Raw genomic sequence first — 14,241 nt, forward strand, 5'->3', positions numbered from 1 at the left:
TAAATTATTTATGTCCAGTACAGGTTACATTAAAGGAGGTCTATATTATAAGAGCGTTTATCCTATTTCTAATATAAGCTAGAGTAAGTTACGCTGTATATTTCTAGCACGCACTTTATCACTAGACCTACACGCGTTTCTGTTCATATATCTCTGTGGTCGAGTAGCAGTAATAACCTCTCGTCACTGATTATCATGTTATTAATTTCTCCATTGATTATTATATCATTAATCTGATTTTTACATTTAATATAGGTTGTTTAGTTTTTTAAAACATATTTTTATGTTTATTTCAATGCTATATAATGTAATTACCGTTTTTAGATTTCTTCGAGCTTTAACGCAAATTAAACAAAAACACTGAATTCTTACAAGAATATTTGCTTCTACAGACAACGATTTCGACATACAAAATAAATTCAAAATGAATTAGTTTTATATGTCGAGGTTTAACTTGATAGGACATAGTTTCTACTTATATGGTTTTCCTATCACTGATTGATTATTATAACCTGCAGATCTTACATGGTCACTCAACTTCTTTGGTGGCATTAAGAGTTAAGGTCTTCTTTGAGTCTGTCATACTTTGTATATGCTAGGTGCATGCAGTGATCGGAGTTTTGGGCGATGATACAGATCCTATGGTGACTGTGATGAAATTAGAGAAAGCTCCCCAGGAGACATATGCTGATATCGGAGGCCTTGATCAACAGATACAAGAGATTAAGGTTGGCTTCTTCTCGCTCACATCCTTATTGCTTCCATACTGCATTATATCTTCAAGGTTTGTGTAAGATTATGAGAGATCAGCAGGATGTTGTTATGCGCTGAGGGAGGATGGTGTTAACAACTTGGGGCAGTAATGATTCCCATTTGTAATTAATATATTGATAATCTTTCTACAATTATATAGTCTTTTAGGGACATCGACTCAGTCGTCAAGAACCCGCGCTTGCATTCATGGAATGATATTTAAAATTATTAGGGCTTAAATGCTCCAAGTTACATGTACATAATTATGCAAAATGCCTTGTAAATTCAATTGTGTTGTGCGATAGTATGCATTTATGTTTCCATGTTATAGCCAATCGAATGTTAATGTTTCATCACAGTGTCTCCACCTAACATTGAAGCAAATCATAGACTCATACATTATGCAAAGATGCAAAAATGTTTGTGATTGCTATTTTCTTTTCCTTGATTTAAAAAAAGTTGGAGAAATTGCTAAAAACTCGCTACCAAAGTAGTAATACGTGTGAGCGTGTAAACTTTCGGTTGTTCTGTAAACATCCTTCTTAATCTTCTCATTGCCTACTGCTTATTGCTCACTTGCACGGGAGCTTTTACTGGGGCTTTAGGGCAATAATAGGAGCAAACATATAATAGTAAGTCTGCCCTCTTCGCTGGCAGAGTTTAACTTAGTGATTTAGAGTATGATAGCTTTATCTTTTTGAACGATAATAGGACGCAGATATAGTTAATAGGAGCAAAATAGCACTATGCATATTATTTTGGTGGTTTTGTTCAGATTCTGACTGCTTTTCTCAGTTTTTGTTTTGTTTAAAAGAAGGACATTAATGTCAAATATTTGTAAGTTGTGCGTATCAAGGTTAAAGGTAAGTTGCCAGGAGTTGAAAAGGTGGCCATACCTATTTATAAGAACTTGTATGCATTGCTTCATAAGCACTTCTCAAACTGTAAGTTCTAAAAATGTGTATTTGTACCCATTTTTGTTAAAAACTCGACTCTTGAACTCTGCTCAAATTTTTATGCCCAAAAAAGAGAACAAGTAATGCTACTATCAGCAAAATGGGAATAAGTAATAAGGCTATTATTTTAATAGAAAAAGTCATTGTTCGCAAGACCATACTAGCTTTTACCTACTCATCGCCCAGTACTCGTAGCTCTGATTTAACAGTTCCAGAACAAATCTGGCATTATTTGGCTACTTGCCAATATCTTCCATTATGTATATAAGAGTGCAAATTAAAATGTTTAAAACGGTCCCCAGTTCACTCTTGATTTTCAAGCAGGGTTGGTTCGATGTATATCGCTTGATATATATCATCGATATATATTGCCGATAGATATGATATGTTTGGGTCAAAAAAATTGATATTTTTGAAAAATATCTATTTTATCATTCCGTTTTCACTTTACAACTATTGCTAACAGTCTAAAAATACAAAATAACACCTAAAATCATCAACTGCTTGCATAGGGGCCTATTAGGCTTACTCAACACAGACAAACAAAAACAGCCAGACCAAGGCGGTGACATTGGCTAGACCAAATAATTAGTGTTTGAGTTGAGAAGAGTTTTTCAGATCTAAATTGTATTCCTTCATCCCAGTGCTATCTCCCAAACTGATTATCTCATCTCATGTTAAACTGTTATATTTTATTGCCTTATTGGAAGACCAGCCTGTTGAAAACCCTTTGAACTTCATAATCCATGATTTTGAATTGAACAATCTGACACCCAGAAACAGAATTGTAAGCACATTACACTGGCTCACTGAAATGACAGAGTATCTCATCATTTTCTCTAAAAAACTTTCAATGAATAGCTTCAAAGGATTCTTGCTCAGTATAAAATCTATAAATAAGATGTTATAACCCTGACTGCTAGTGTTGAGTGTGTGTTTTCGTCATGTGGATTGGTTCACATCAAGTTGAGAAATTATCTCTGTATGGTGAAGGCTGGCAAGCTGGTGTTTGTTTACAAATACCAAACTAGACAAGAGTACCTGACATAAGAACATTCTTGGACTATCATAGTGTGTATAAATTTTACTATTTACACTATTTCGTTTGCACTTTGCATTCATGTCATGATTTCCAATCCAATGTTTGACGAACAAGAAGATAGTTTCAGAAAATTTCCGATTTTGAAAAAATTGTTATTTGCTGAAACAAAGTTAGACTTGCACCATAAAAATTGCAAAATATACAAAGTTTGACTGAAATTACTTATTTATTACATACAATACACAGTAATGAATATTATTTATACATGTACAGTTAGTCATGAACATAACCAAAACATAGCTAATCTACATGTCAATATAACTCAAATAAACTGTCATAAACATGTTTCAAATAATAAAAATATGTCCAATAACTCTGTTCTTGACTTTTCAGACTTCATATACAGCTCTAAGAATCAAGATGATGCTATCGGAAGCGAATGATAATTTTAGGCTGACTACGGCTGACAGCCTAAAAAGTGTATTTTTATTTGAGCATAACAATTCAAATTGGCAAAATTGAAAGTTAATAAAAACTTTGAAACATTAAAAATAATGTTTTTATTTGATTTATGCAGTCTTTCACTGTCTTACCACTTTTGAATCTGCATATTTACTTCGGGAGTTGAAAAAAATTCATCGTTTATGATAAAATTTCAAGTCGGCAAGATGATTGCCGGTTTAAGTAGATGTCGATATGGGTGTACTATTTTGGTCATAATTTTTGCCAGAGACATCATTGAGGCATATTTGTACGTATTTCTGATTGGCCAAAACTTTTTGTTAACTAATCGATAATTTTCTTCTATATTTTGAAAATAGCGATACAATGAGTAGGTAAATTTCAGAGGCGAGTTAACTCGCGTTGGTTGCATAGCAACGTTATAAATACGCGAGTTAACTCGCGCCAGATGCGAATGAGTTAACTAATGACAATCACTTACTTACACAATCACCCTGCGTGGTATACAAAGCTGTTGGGTATTTGCTCCCATATAGCGACTTATATAGGCAAGTGAACAACTCAATCTCTGTGGCCTAAAGGGTACGGCGTTGGACTGGTGAACGGTAGGGTCTGAGGTAAAATCTTCTTTGGTACAGATTTTTCATAGCTGAACGTAAACAACGACGGACGATCAACTTTGAGAAATATATATACCGTATAACCTCTAATTGAATGCCATGATGCTCTATTTTTCAGCCCTTTCTCTATGATGGTGGTCAACTGGAGGCGGCGTTCAAATAGAGGCTGGCAGCCTATTTTTCAACTAACCCGTCAGAATTTTCGGAAGATAAATTTAGCCCTATTACGGGCAAAGCGAATGTTGCCTATATTTTGCCTACTTTTCCTTCTCCGGTAGACCGATATGAAACATCTTGAATGCAATAAATCTGCTAAAGTTCTTACTTTTAAATTGTCAATGATCTCTTAATAAATATGCATCAAAAACCGAGAAATATCTCTACCAGATGATATCTATTGTTTGCAATTTACCTGCAGTGATATTATAGCCTGTGTCCTTTGCAATTAGTTGGCATTTTCAGAATTTATTTAATTCTAAATTTGAAGACATTTTTATTTTATATGTATGGTTAACATTGTTGAATAAAAGCTCTTTGCACTCACTGATATGTTTGCTATAGTTTGCAGTCAAAACTAGCTTTTTATGTGCAATAGAAGAGGAGTTTTACGAGCGTCGATCCATTGTAAGCCGTGTTAAGATAGCCGCAAGGACGCTGTTAAATAACATGCTATAAATCTGCATATTTATGAGGTATACACCAGTAATCTATCAAATGATACAAATATATATTCATGAACTAGTGACATAAATGAACCATACTTATATTACATGCAATAACAAAAATTAATGTTTTTAAAACAAATATTTTCATTGTTTGCTCGGATAGCTGTGTTCAGATTGTTGCTTTCGATGGAACAAACATCTAATTGTTCGATACCTTCCACAATACGTATCTTCTGGCCTCAACTCTTCTTCTGCATTGCTGAACTAGTCGATATTAGTGTCCAAACTATTTTTGGGAGAGCAAAACTTTCACGCGCTGCATTTAGCACTAATGCAATGCGTAGAAGTTTTACTCGCAATAAACGTAACTCTTGTCCAAAACTTGCGAACCGGTTTTTATATGCATTTCCTTCAAAGTATTAGGACCGCGATAAACAAAAAACTACTATTAGCCTGAGACAGTAGTTATTTCTATGGCGTTGCTTTCAAAGTACCATCTGCCATCGTAAATTTAAACCATTTTTATTCTTTTTATGTTACTTCGAAGTATTAGGACCACGTAAACAAGGAACCACTATTAGCCTGAGACAGTAATTATTTCTATAGTGTTGCTGTGAAGGTTCATCTACCATCGTTAATTTGGGCCGGTTTTTATATATATATATATATATATATATATATATATGTAGGCTTTTTCGAAGTAGAAAGACCATGTTAAACAGAGAGCTACTACAAGCCTGAGACCTTTATTGATTATTGCTATGGGGTTGCTTTCAAAGTTTTAACGAGAAAAACGAAAAAGCTTTGGAATTGGACAACGAGAGAATTAACTGTTATTGATATAAACGGTTCATTATTAATACGATTTTGTGAACACTGTTCTCTTGATCAGTTGATATTACGGGCTCGTAAAAATCAAATGTCAAAGTGGCATTCAAATAGAGGTGACATTCAATTGGAGAGTGGCTGTCTATTTTTCAACCCAACCCTTCTCTCAGGGTGGCGATCAATTGGAGGTGGCGTTCAAATAGAGGTGACACTCAATTAAAGGTTTTACGGTATATATATATATCTAACTTAAAAGCTATATATATCTAGCATAAAGCTATATATATAAAAATACAATGTGTAATATATGTGTATATATATACTGTATATATATATACGGTATATATATATATATATATATATATATATATATATATATATATATACCGCCACTCTCCAATTGAACACCCATTTCCATTTAACTGCAACTTTGACATTATTTGATTTTGTCAAGCCCATACCAACTGATCAGTAGATGTGTCCACAAAATCGTATTAATAATGAACCGTTATATATTAACATAGTTACATATATATTATGTATACATATTGTGTATAAAATTGTAATACATGAACTTCAGTAACTTGAGCTAGTAACGAGCTAATATTTCAATCTTCTATATATATCTATATATACATGTATATATATATATATATATATATAGAAGATTGAAATATTAGCTCGTTACTAGCTCAAGTTACTGAAGTTCATGTATTACAATTTTATACACAATATGTATACATAATATATATGTAACTATGTTAATATATAACGGTTCATTATTAATACGATTTTGTGGACACATCTACTGATCAGTTGGTATGGGCTTGAAAAAATCAAATAATGTCAAAGTTGCAGTCAAATGGAAATGGGTGTTCAATTGGAGAGTGGCGGTGTATTTTTCAACCGTTCTCTCAGGGATGTGGTCAATTGGAGGTGGCGCTCAATTGGAGGTTTTACAGTATATAGACTAGCCGACTATATGTACTAGCCGACATTGCCCGGGTAATAAAAAAGTCTTTGGACAGAAAATTGATTTGTATTTAACATATAACAACATTTGCCATTCTAACTTTCAAACTACATATCATGAGAGAAGTGTTTTGTGTCCTTTAGTGTAGTTGAAATAAATTAAGAGAGAAAGTAAAAACAACTGTAAAGGTTTTCAAACTTTATCAAACAACTGTAACTTTCAAACTTCGTATTATGAAGGAAAAGTTTTGTGCAGGATAACTGAATAAAAAATAAATTAAACATATTAGGTTTTTAAACAACTGTTAGTTTAAAATTTTATATTTCAAAGAAGTGTTTTGTTAAAATAAATTTGGAGGAAAAATAAAAATGTAAAGGTGTTTAAATGTAAATGTGAAATCATTAGCAAGTAATGGCTAAATATATTCTATTTCGCTACGATTACAATCAAAAATTATTTGGTATACAATTATATGATTTCAGTTCATTTCAGTGTTGCATGCAAAAATTGCCATGTAGGCTATTATCGTAGACTATAGGTACAAATCATCACCATTAAAAATAGTACCAAAATATTATGTTAACCTTAGTAACTATAGGTACCTACAATGACTTTGGTGCATTTGGGGGTCATGGTCTGTGTGCCCAAGATGATGTAACATTACAATGTACTGTGTTGTGAGTTCAAATCCATCAAAACATGCAATTTTAATATCACGATTTTGATAGCTATAGTTGGATATAATGAAAACAGAGGTTGAGAAATATATAGAGATTTAGAACATGGAGATGAATGCGGTGTCAGATGAAAGCCGGGTCAACATTATATACAGACCTACAAAGGAAAATCATTTATCTCTGTAGTCTAATAGATGTGCATGGGGAATAGATGTAAAATGTATCTAACAGTCAGTCTGAAAAGTACAGGGAAGTTACTGTGCTGCACAGCACCGCAGTACTACTTGCTTTTGGTTTATAATTTGTATGCAACGTGTATGTATCTTGCTTAGCAGCCTGATGACATTGTCGTTATATAAGGTAATTTTTTGTGTTATCTCAGAACTGCACTTCAGCGTTGCACAAACCTTGGTTGAACTTTTTAATGTTATAGTTTCTGTTCTATTATAGTTGCGTAGGGCTTGTAAACACAATCTGTGCCTTATTCTATACAGGAGTCGGTAGAGTTGCCTCTCACTCACCCTGAGTACTATGAGGAAATGGGTATACGCCCTCCGAAAGGTGTCATTCTGTACGGAGAACCAGGGACTGGCAAGACGCTGTTGGCCAAAGCTGTGGCCAATCAAACCTCCGCTACATTTCTTCGTGTTGTTGGCTCCGAGCTCATCCAAAAATACCTGGTACATGTACAGTTATGTGATGAGTTATAGCATTTCTAGAAGTTAGGGTCATTGATGAAGGTCATATAGTCAGTGAGACCTTACAGGTTTGCTGTTGCAAGGATTGTCTGATTGTCAATGTTCTGTGACTGATGGAGGTTATGTACGATACAACTAGCAGATTATATTACTGATTGTCAAGGTCGGGTGACCGGTGGAGGTTATATAAAAGGTACAACTAGCAGATATTATATTACTGATTGTCAAGGTCGTATAACTGGTGGAGGTTATGTACAGTATGATACAACTAGCAGAGATTATATTACTGATTGTCAAGGTCGTATAACTGGTGGAGGTTATATAAATGATACACCTAGCAGAGATTATATTACTGATTGTCAAGGTTGTGTGACTGGCGGAGGTTATATAAATGATACAACTAGCAAATATTATATTACTGATTGTCAAGGTCGTATGACTGGTGGAGGTTATATAAAGGGTACAATTAGCAAATATTATATTACTGATAAAGATCCTTGAGCATATAAAGGTTGGCTGACTAACAGAAGTTTGCGCAGCCACTAATCATCATGTCACCTGTGCTGCGTATTTTTTCCGTTAGCATTTTTTCAATTTTGAATTTCCTGTGACTAATAACCCAGTTTGTGTCGATGAATAGGGAGATGGACCGAAGCTCGTGAGAGAGTTATTCCGTGTGGCAGAGGAGCACGCCCCCTCCATCGTATTTATAGATGAAATTGACGCCGTCGGCACGAAACGTTATGACAGTAATTCTGGTGGTGAGAGAGAGATACAAAGAACCATGCTCGAGTTGCTCAACCAATTAGATGGTTTTGACAGCCGGGGAGATGTGAAGGTGAGTCTCACAGTTGACGCTGCTAATTCCTTTGTCCGTTTATTCACGTACCTACACAAATATACATGTAGTAATTTTTAAAGCTTATTACCGCTGCCATGTTTAGTTAAATATCTGTTGTTTGCTGTTAGTTACTGTTACAGTTATTACTAGTACCTTCATTAGTTACTTCACATGTGCTTTATCCTCATTTGAATTGTGTCATCACAATGGTCAAGGAATGTTACGCCAATGCATACCGGTGCTAAGCTTACAAGTTTCTCAAAGCCATTATAAAATTGCATTACCAAATCTTTGCCACAGTGATTAGTCTAGCTAATGCTTTCTATGTGAACTTGGCTATCAACATGGTTAATTCCAGACTTTCATATTGCATTAAGGCAGGGGGCAATGCACCTTCGACCCATCTTACAAATTTAATAACATTTTAAAAGCGCATAATAAGGACCATTCACAAAAAACCCCGCCTCATTCACACCAAACCTCTTTTCAAATAATCCATACTACCTATCAGTTCATTATATTCATACCGCATTATACTTTTAGCCCAACAATAGTTTTATCGTAATTACATCCCTCGCACAATATATCCAACCCGATTCTCAAATTCCTGTCTAAATCTTCCATAATCTTCTTCCCGTACAGGCCATCGCAGGGTGGATTTCCAGCAGGCCATTTTTTGGAACCAACTCCATAAGTCTATTAAAAGCATAGGGAAGGTGGCCAGTTTCAAGAGAGCACTTAGGTTGCATCTTTTTACAGGTGAATACAACTTGAATACCCATAAAAATTGGCGTTGATTACACGATGACGGCAAGCCCAACATCACGACTAGCTATGCTATTGCGTATTATGGGCTTCATCACTCTTACAGTTTTTTTTTTTTGCTTAACTAATTTTTGTTGATGAAAATAAATCACAAATCACAACATTTATTTTCATCATGTTCGGTTGCACAATTTATTAATAATGAACCTAACTTCACTCATTCTTTATTATCAGTTTTTATTCTCTGAGAATGCGCTTTAGTTCGATTTTGTGTGAAAACCCATTCGAACTTTACAAAGAATCTATTCTGTCAGTGTGGGCCATCCCTTGAAGGTATCAAACTATTGTCAATAGATATACCAGATTGAGACTACTGCGCTATAATGGTTAAAGGTTGACTTACAATAAAATTCACATTACAGTTATTTGGTATTAAAAGATTCACCATGTCTTACTCTGCTGTGTTGTAGTTGCCAAATATGTGGAAATGTGATTAAAAGCTCTTGAAAGCTCAAAAACGAAAAGCCGCTGTAGATTGGAATCTCTTTATTTCGATGACGTAGCCATGAAATTTGGTTATCGTCTTGTCACATGATGTTCTCACGTGAATTGAAAGGCCAATAAAAAGCTCAATATAAAACTTATCGTAGCACTAGTTTATGACAAACACTTCGGGTTTTACCGAAGACCCCGTATCAAATATAGATGCTCGCTACTTTACAGTTTTGTTTCGGTTTGGTCTAATAGGCATGTCGTAATCTGATCATGTGACCCAATACTTCGCAAATAATTTCTGCAGCACTTTTCGATTATTACAAGTGACCAACAGGCTCGTCATGATTATCAGACAATGATATGTACTCCTTCAAACTAAGACTAAAAAATTAAACGAATTTTTACGGTAAGTTATAGGATATCACTGCTAAAAGTGACAGCATTACGATGGCGATAAAACAGACGCGTAAGAACAATAGACATGGTTTTATTAAATGCGTGAAGTATATTTGTGAAAATATTTCGACGAATAAGGTTGCATGAAAGAGTAAACAGAAACCATCTTTCACAACTACGTCACATTTGAGCCGTTTTGGAAAGAGAATCCAAACTACGGCGGTCTCGTGTGGCTGCGATTAACTGTTCGTTTTTGAGCTTTTAAGAGCTTGTAATCACATTTCCACATATTTGGCACCTACAACACAACAGAGTAAGACATGTGAATCTTTTCATATCAAATAACTGTAATGTGAATTTTGTTGCAAGTCAACCTTTAATAGTTTCTATATCACAGACTAAGCTCGTCGCCGACCCCATTGTACTAGAGTCTATTTAAAACACTTTCAAATTTGTGATACCGTCCTTTTCGGACTATAAACCGCACCCCTATATAAGCCGCATCTGCTTTATTTTCCAAAAACAATAATAAAACAATACATAGGCCGCACCTTTGTATAGGCCGCAGAATTCAACACGGTTCCTTTTTACCCGGCAGCAACTTTCCTGTTTAAAACGGAACAGTGCCTAACTGCACTGTTTCGTTTTAACCGACGCTTTTTAACCTAATGCCTAATGGAACAGTACCGTTAGGCATTGTTTCGTATTTTCCTTCACGGATAAAGGCGCACGAACCGGAGATTCTGGTTAATGCGCCTTAGCGGTGGAAGAAAAAGCCACAGAACAGCCGCATCCTTATATAAGCCTCATGGCTCAAATCATCAGAAAAAAGTAGCGGCTAATTGTCTGAAAAGTACGGTAATATTATTTTTACCAACATAAAATTAGTACAAACACCTACTTATTTAAACATAAGTTTCAGCTTTCTGCAAAATGCTTGAGAGCAACATGCCAAAATAATTGTCAATCTCCAAGAAACATCTAATCTTATGTATGTTATTTTCAGAGAAGAATTTAGATATTAGTATATTTGTATATTACTAATAGTGCAAAAACTAGAAAGATAAAGTTGCAAGTCTGAATTTTTTATGTCTAAAAATTCTTTAATTCATTAAAAAGACATTCAGCTATCCAAGAGAAGAGTCTAAAAGACATGCAGTGGAACCTCGGTTCTCGACCAACTCGGTTTTCGACCAAAAAACTTGAGATTTGTTTTTCTCAGATCTTGACCACAATTCGGTTCTCGACCAAACCGGAGCATGCGCATTGGAATTAAACGTTCGGAACAGCTCTGGAAACAGCATGTTTATATGTTTAACGACGTTGTTATTAGCCACTTTCGGAAGGATCTCAAACTAAGGGAGAAGTTTCGCGTCATAAATTCTTTACAAAACAAGCCATCTTGGAGGCTTTTTTACCGAAGAGCTCATCTACCGAAGAGGTTTTCTAGGGACACAACTCCTCCAATCAAGTTACCGTAAATTGTTTTGGAGAAGGGTTCTTCTTCAGAATCGTGAAGTAAACGTGCCATTGATGTTTCTATGTTCTTTTTCACACGATTTTTGATGTAACCCATCTGTTGCATTTTTTTGCTGTTTCATTATCAATTTCTGCGATTTTTGGTATTGATCCTTCGAAGGTTTTTATAAGTAGTTGCATATATATAGGTATACTATCAGTACCAAGGAAAAGTAAAATAATACGGTGACATATTTAGAAGACTTTGTGAAATGACTGTGACAAGTTATTGTACTAAGTATTTCCAGCTGTCTACTATAATAGAAAAAAACTTATGATTGTTTCGCTACCAGTTCATGTTAATTATCTAGAGTTGTATTACTTTATCGCTAGTTAGGAGCAGATAACTCCTTATTTAGCTCTTGACTAAGGATTTAGTGGCTGATATGACCACTACCTTTCGTGTTTGTAAACAAAAAATACAAGTCTTCTCACTGTCATAGTAGTGACAACAGTCCAGTCCTCCTCTTGATTATAATACCGTCACTACCAGTAATGTACCTTTATAAACCCATTTTCACTCCATCTCTTCGCATGCGTGATACGACTACTTTATTTTAGGAGTCTCTTTAGTTACTAGCTGTTACTTGTTGCAGGTAGTTATGGCAACCAATAGGATAGAAACATTGGACCCAGCCCTGATCAGACCAGGAAGAATTGATCGTAAGATAGAATTTCCTCTGCCAGATGAGAAGACAAAACGCCACATATTCAAGATTCACACATCCAGAATGACCTTGGCAGATGATGTCAACCTTGATGACTTTGTCATGGCTAAAGATGACCTTTCCGGTGCCGATATAAAGGTGTGTTGCGGTTAAATGCCACCCCTCACTGTGTGAGCCTGTCTCAATCCTAATGGCCAAATTATGTTATCACATTAGAGGAATGCCACCCCTCACTGTGTGAGCCTGTCTCAATCCTAATGGCCAAGTTATGTTATCGTATTAGAGGAAAAAGATTGGCTTCATCTGAAGCTCATTAGGTTATCAATTTACGTCATTTTTTGTTCCAACTGGTCTTGATACATACTCTAGGACACTTATGTATTTGCCTCATCTAACATCGCGGAGTCATCCTTTCGCGAAAATTTCATGAACTAAACTATCATAACGAACGAGCAAGAATGTGAAATTCAATAGCTTTGTTCATCGATAGTCCAAGAAACAAATGGCAGTAAGCGATCAAATTGCATTATCGATCTCACCCGCACAATTCTATCTGCGGTTCACAATTACAAGCTAGTCCCAAATTGAAATTATTTTCTTACCAGTGAACTGGACCTGAGGAATCTAATTATGCTTATTCCACTGCATTTATTTTTACATCACTATATTTTCGCACTCATCAGAGCTGCGAAATTAAGTTGCAGCGAAATTTTACTCTGTAGGCTACTCACGAAACTAAATACTAGTGAAATATAAGTGTCCTAGGGTAGGTGATGTTTTGAAAATGAAAGGATGCAAATACTAACTAAAATCATGTCATTATTTATTCACGAATCCGTTGGATGTATCCTCACTGTGCTTCAACCTTGAGTATAGCGACATTTTGAATGAAAAGCTTAATTTCTTGTGTCATATCAAACAGGAGATTCTGCTTGCACCGTTTTTGCAATAGCTCAAGTTTGATAAAAGGGAACTCATAGATAGCATAAAAATTGTTTGACTTGAGTTATTGTATTAACGATATAGTATTGTCAGAGATATGCAGCATACTTTAATTTATTTAGATGTGTCAGAAAATTTAGTTGTGATGGAAAGTGCACCCGCATCTATATTCGTAGTAATATTTGTTTTCATGACATTGATTTGACTATCTAATGCAACACTCTATAAATCCTCGAAATGATACACTAATAATACATTGCCAACAACTTGAGATTTTTTTTACTTTCGTTGAGTAAATAAGTGGCTCTATAACTACAGTCATACTTTGACACATGAGCTTAATGCGTTCTGGGACTGAGCTTGTATGTCAATTTACTCATGTCTGAAGGCACTATTTCCTATATAAAATCACTAAGTACTAAGTCATGCATCAGTTCAGTCGTGTACTCAGTTCAGTACTCGTGATAAAAAAGTAACAAATACCTATTTAGTAGTTATGATCTTCGATAGAATGTAACGTCGCCACGTACACTACTGTATATACACTACTTGATGGTGCTATTACCTTTGAGACAGACGTCATGATCACCGCTGTTTGAGAGACTTGAGAACAACATCTTCGGTACACTAAACTTGCATGAATTTAGCTTACTAAGAGTTAAGTTTTAATCTTTCGCTAAACTTCAATTTTGTTGTCTTTTATTATCTATTTTCGGTTAGCTGCGTTTCTCTCGCGTTCATCATAACTTTTGGCCAACCTTTTAAATTTTCAAACTGATTTGAGGAGAAAGACCTAGCAGTGCTGTTCACAAAAGACCTAGCAGTGCTGTTCACAAAAGACCTAGCAGTGCTGTTCACAAAAGCTGCCTCTCACATACTTGGGCATAAAGTGGCCAACGACAACCGGCTCGTATCTCAAGGAAGAAACTTGGTCAAAAGTCA

The 14,241-nt window shown here is 35.2% G+C and overlaps 1 protein-coding gene across 1 annotated transcript in view; it reads left to right on the forward strand.

Annotated features, from left to right (window-relative positions):
• LOC137401154 (26S proteasome regulatory subunit 4) overlaps nucleotides 1-14,241 on the forward strand; it is a 44,404-nt gene that overhangs the window by 26,030 nt on the left and 4,133 nt on the right. The window contains exons 6-9 of the mRNA XM_068087533.1: nucleotides 600-728; nucleotides 7,471-7,656; nucleotides 8,315-8,512; nucleotides 12,286-12,495. Of these exons, the coding sequence (XP_067943634.1) occupies nucleotides 600-728; nucleotides 7,471-7,656; nucleotides 8,315-8,512; nucleotides 12,286-12,495 (723 nt within the window). The remainder of the gene's footprint in view (nucleotides 1-599; nucleotides 729-7,470; nucleotides 7,657-8,314; nucleotides 8,513-12,285; nucleotides 12,496-14,241) is intronic.

The sequence above is a fragment of the Watersipora subatra genome, chromosome 7 (genome assembly GCF_963576615.1).
Source record: "Watersipora subatra chromosome 7, tzWatSuba1.1, whole genome shotgun sequence".
Lineage (NCBI taxonomy): Eukaryota > Metazoa > Bryozoa > Gymnolaemata > Cheilostomatida > Watersiporidae > Watersipora > Watersipora subatra.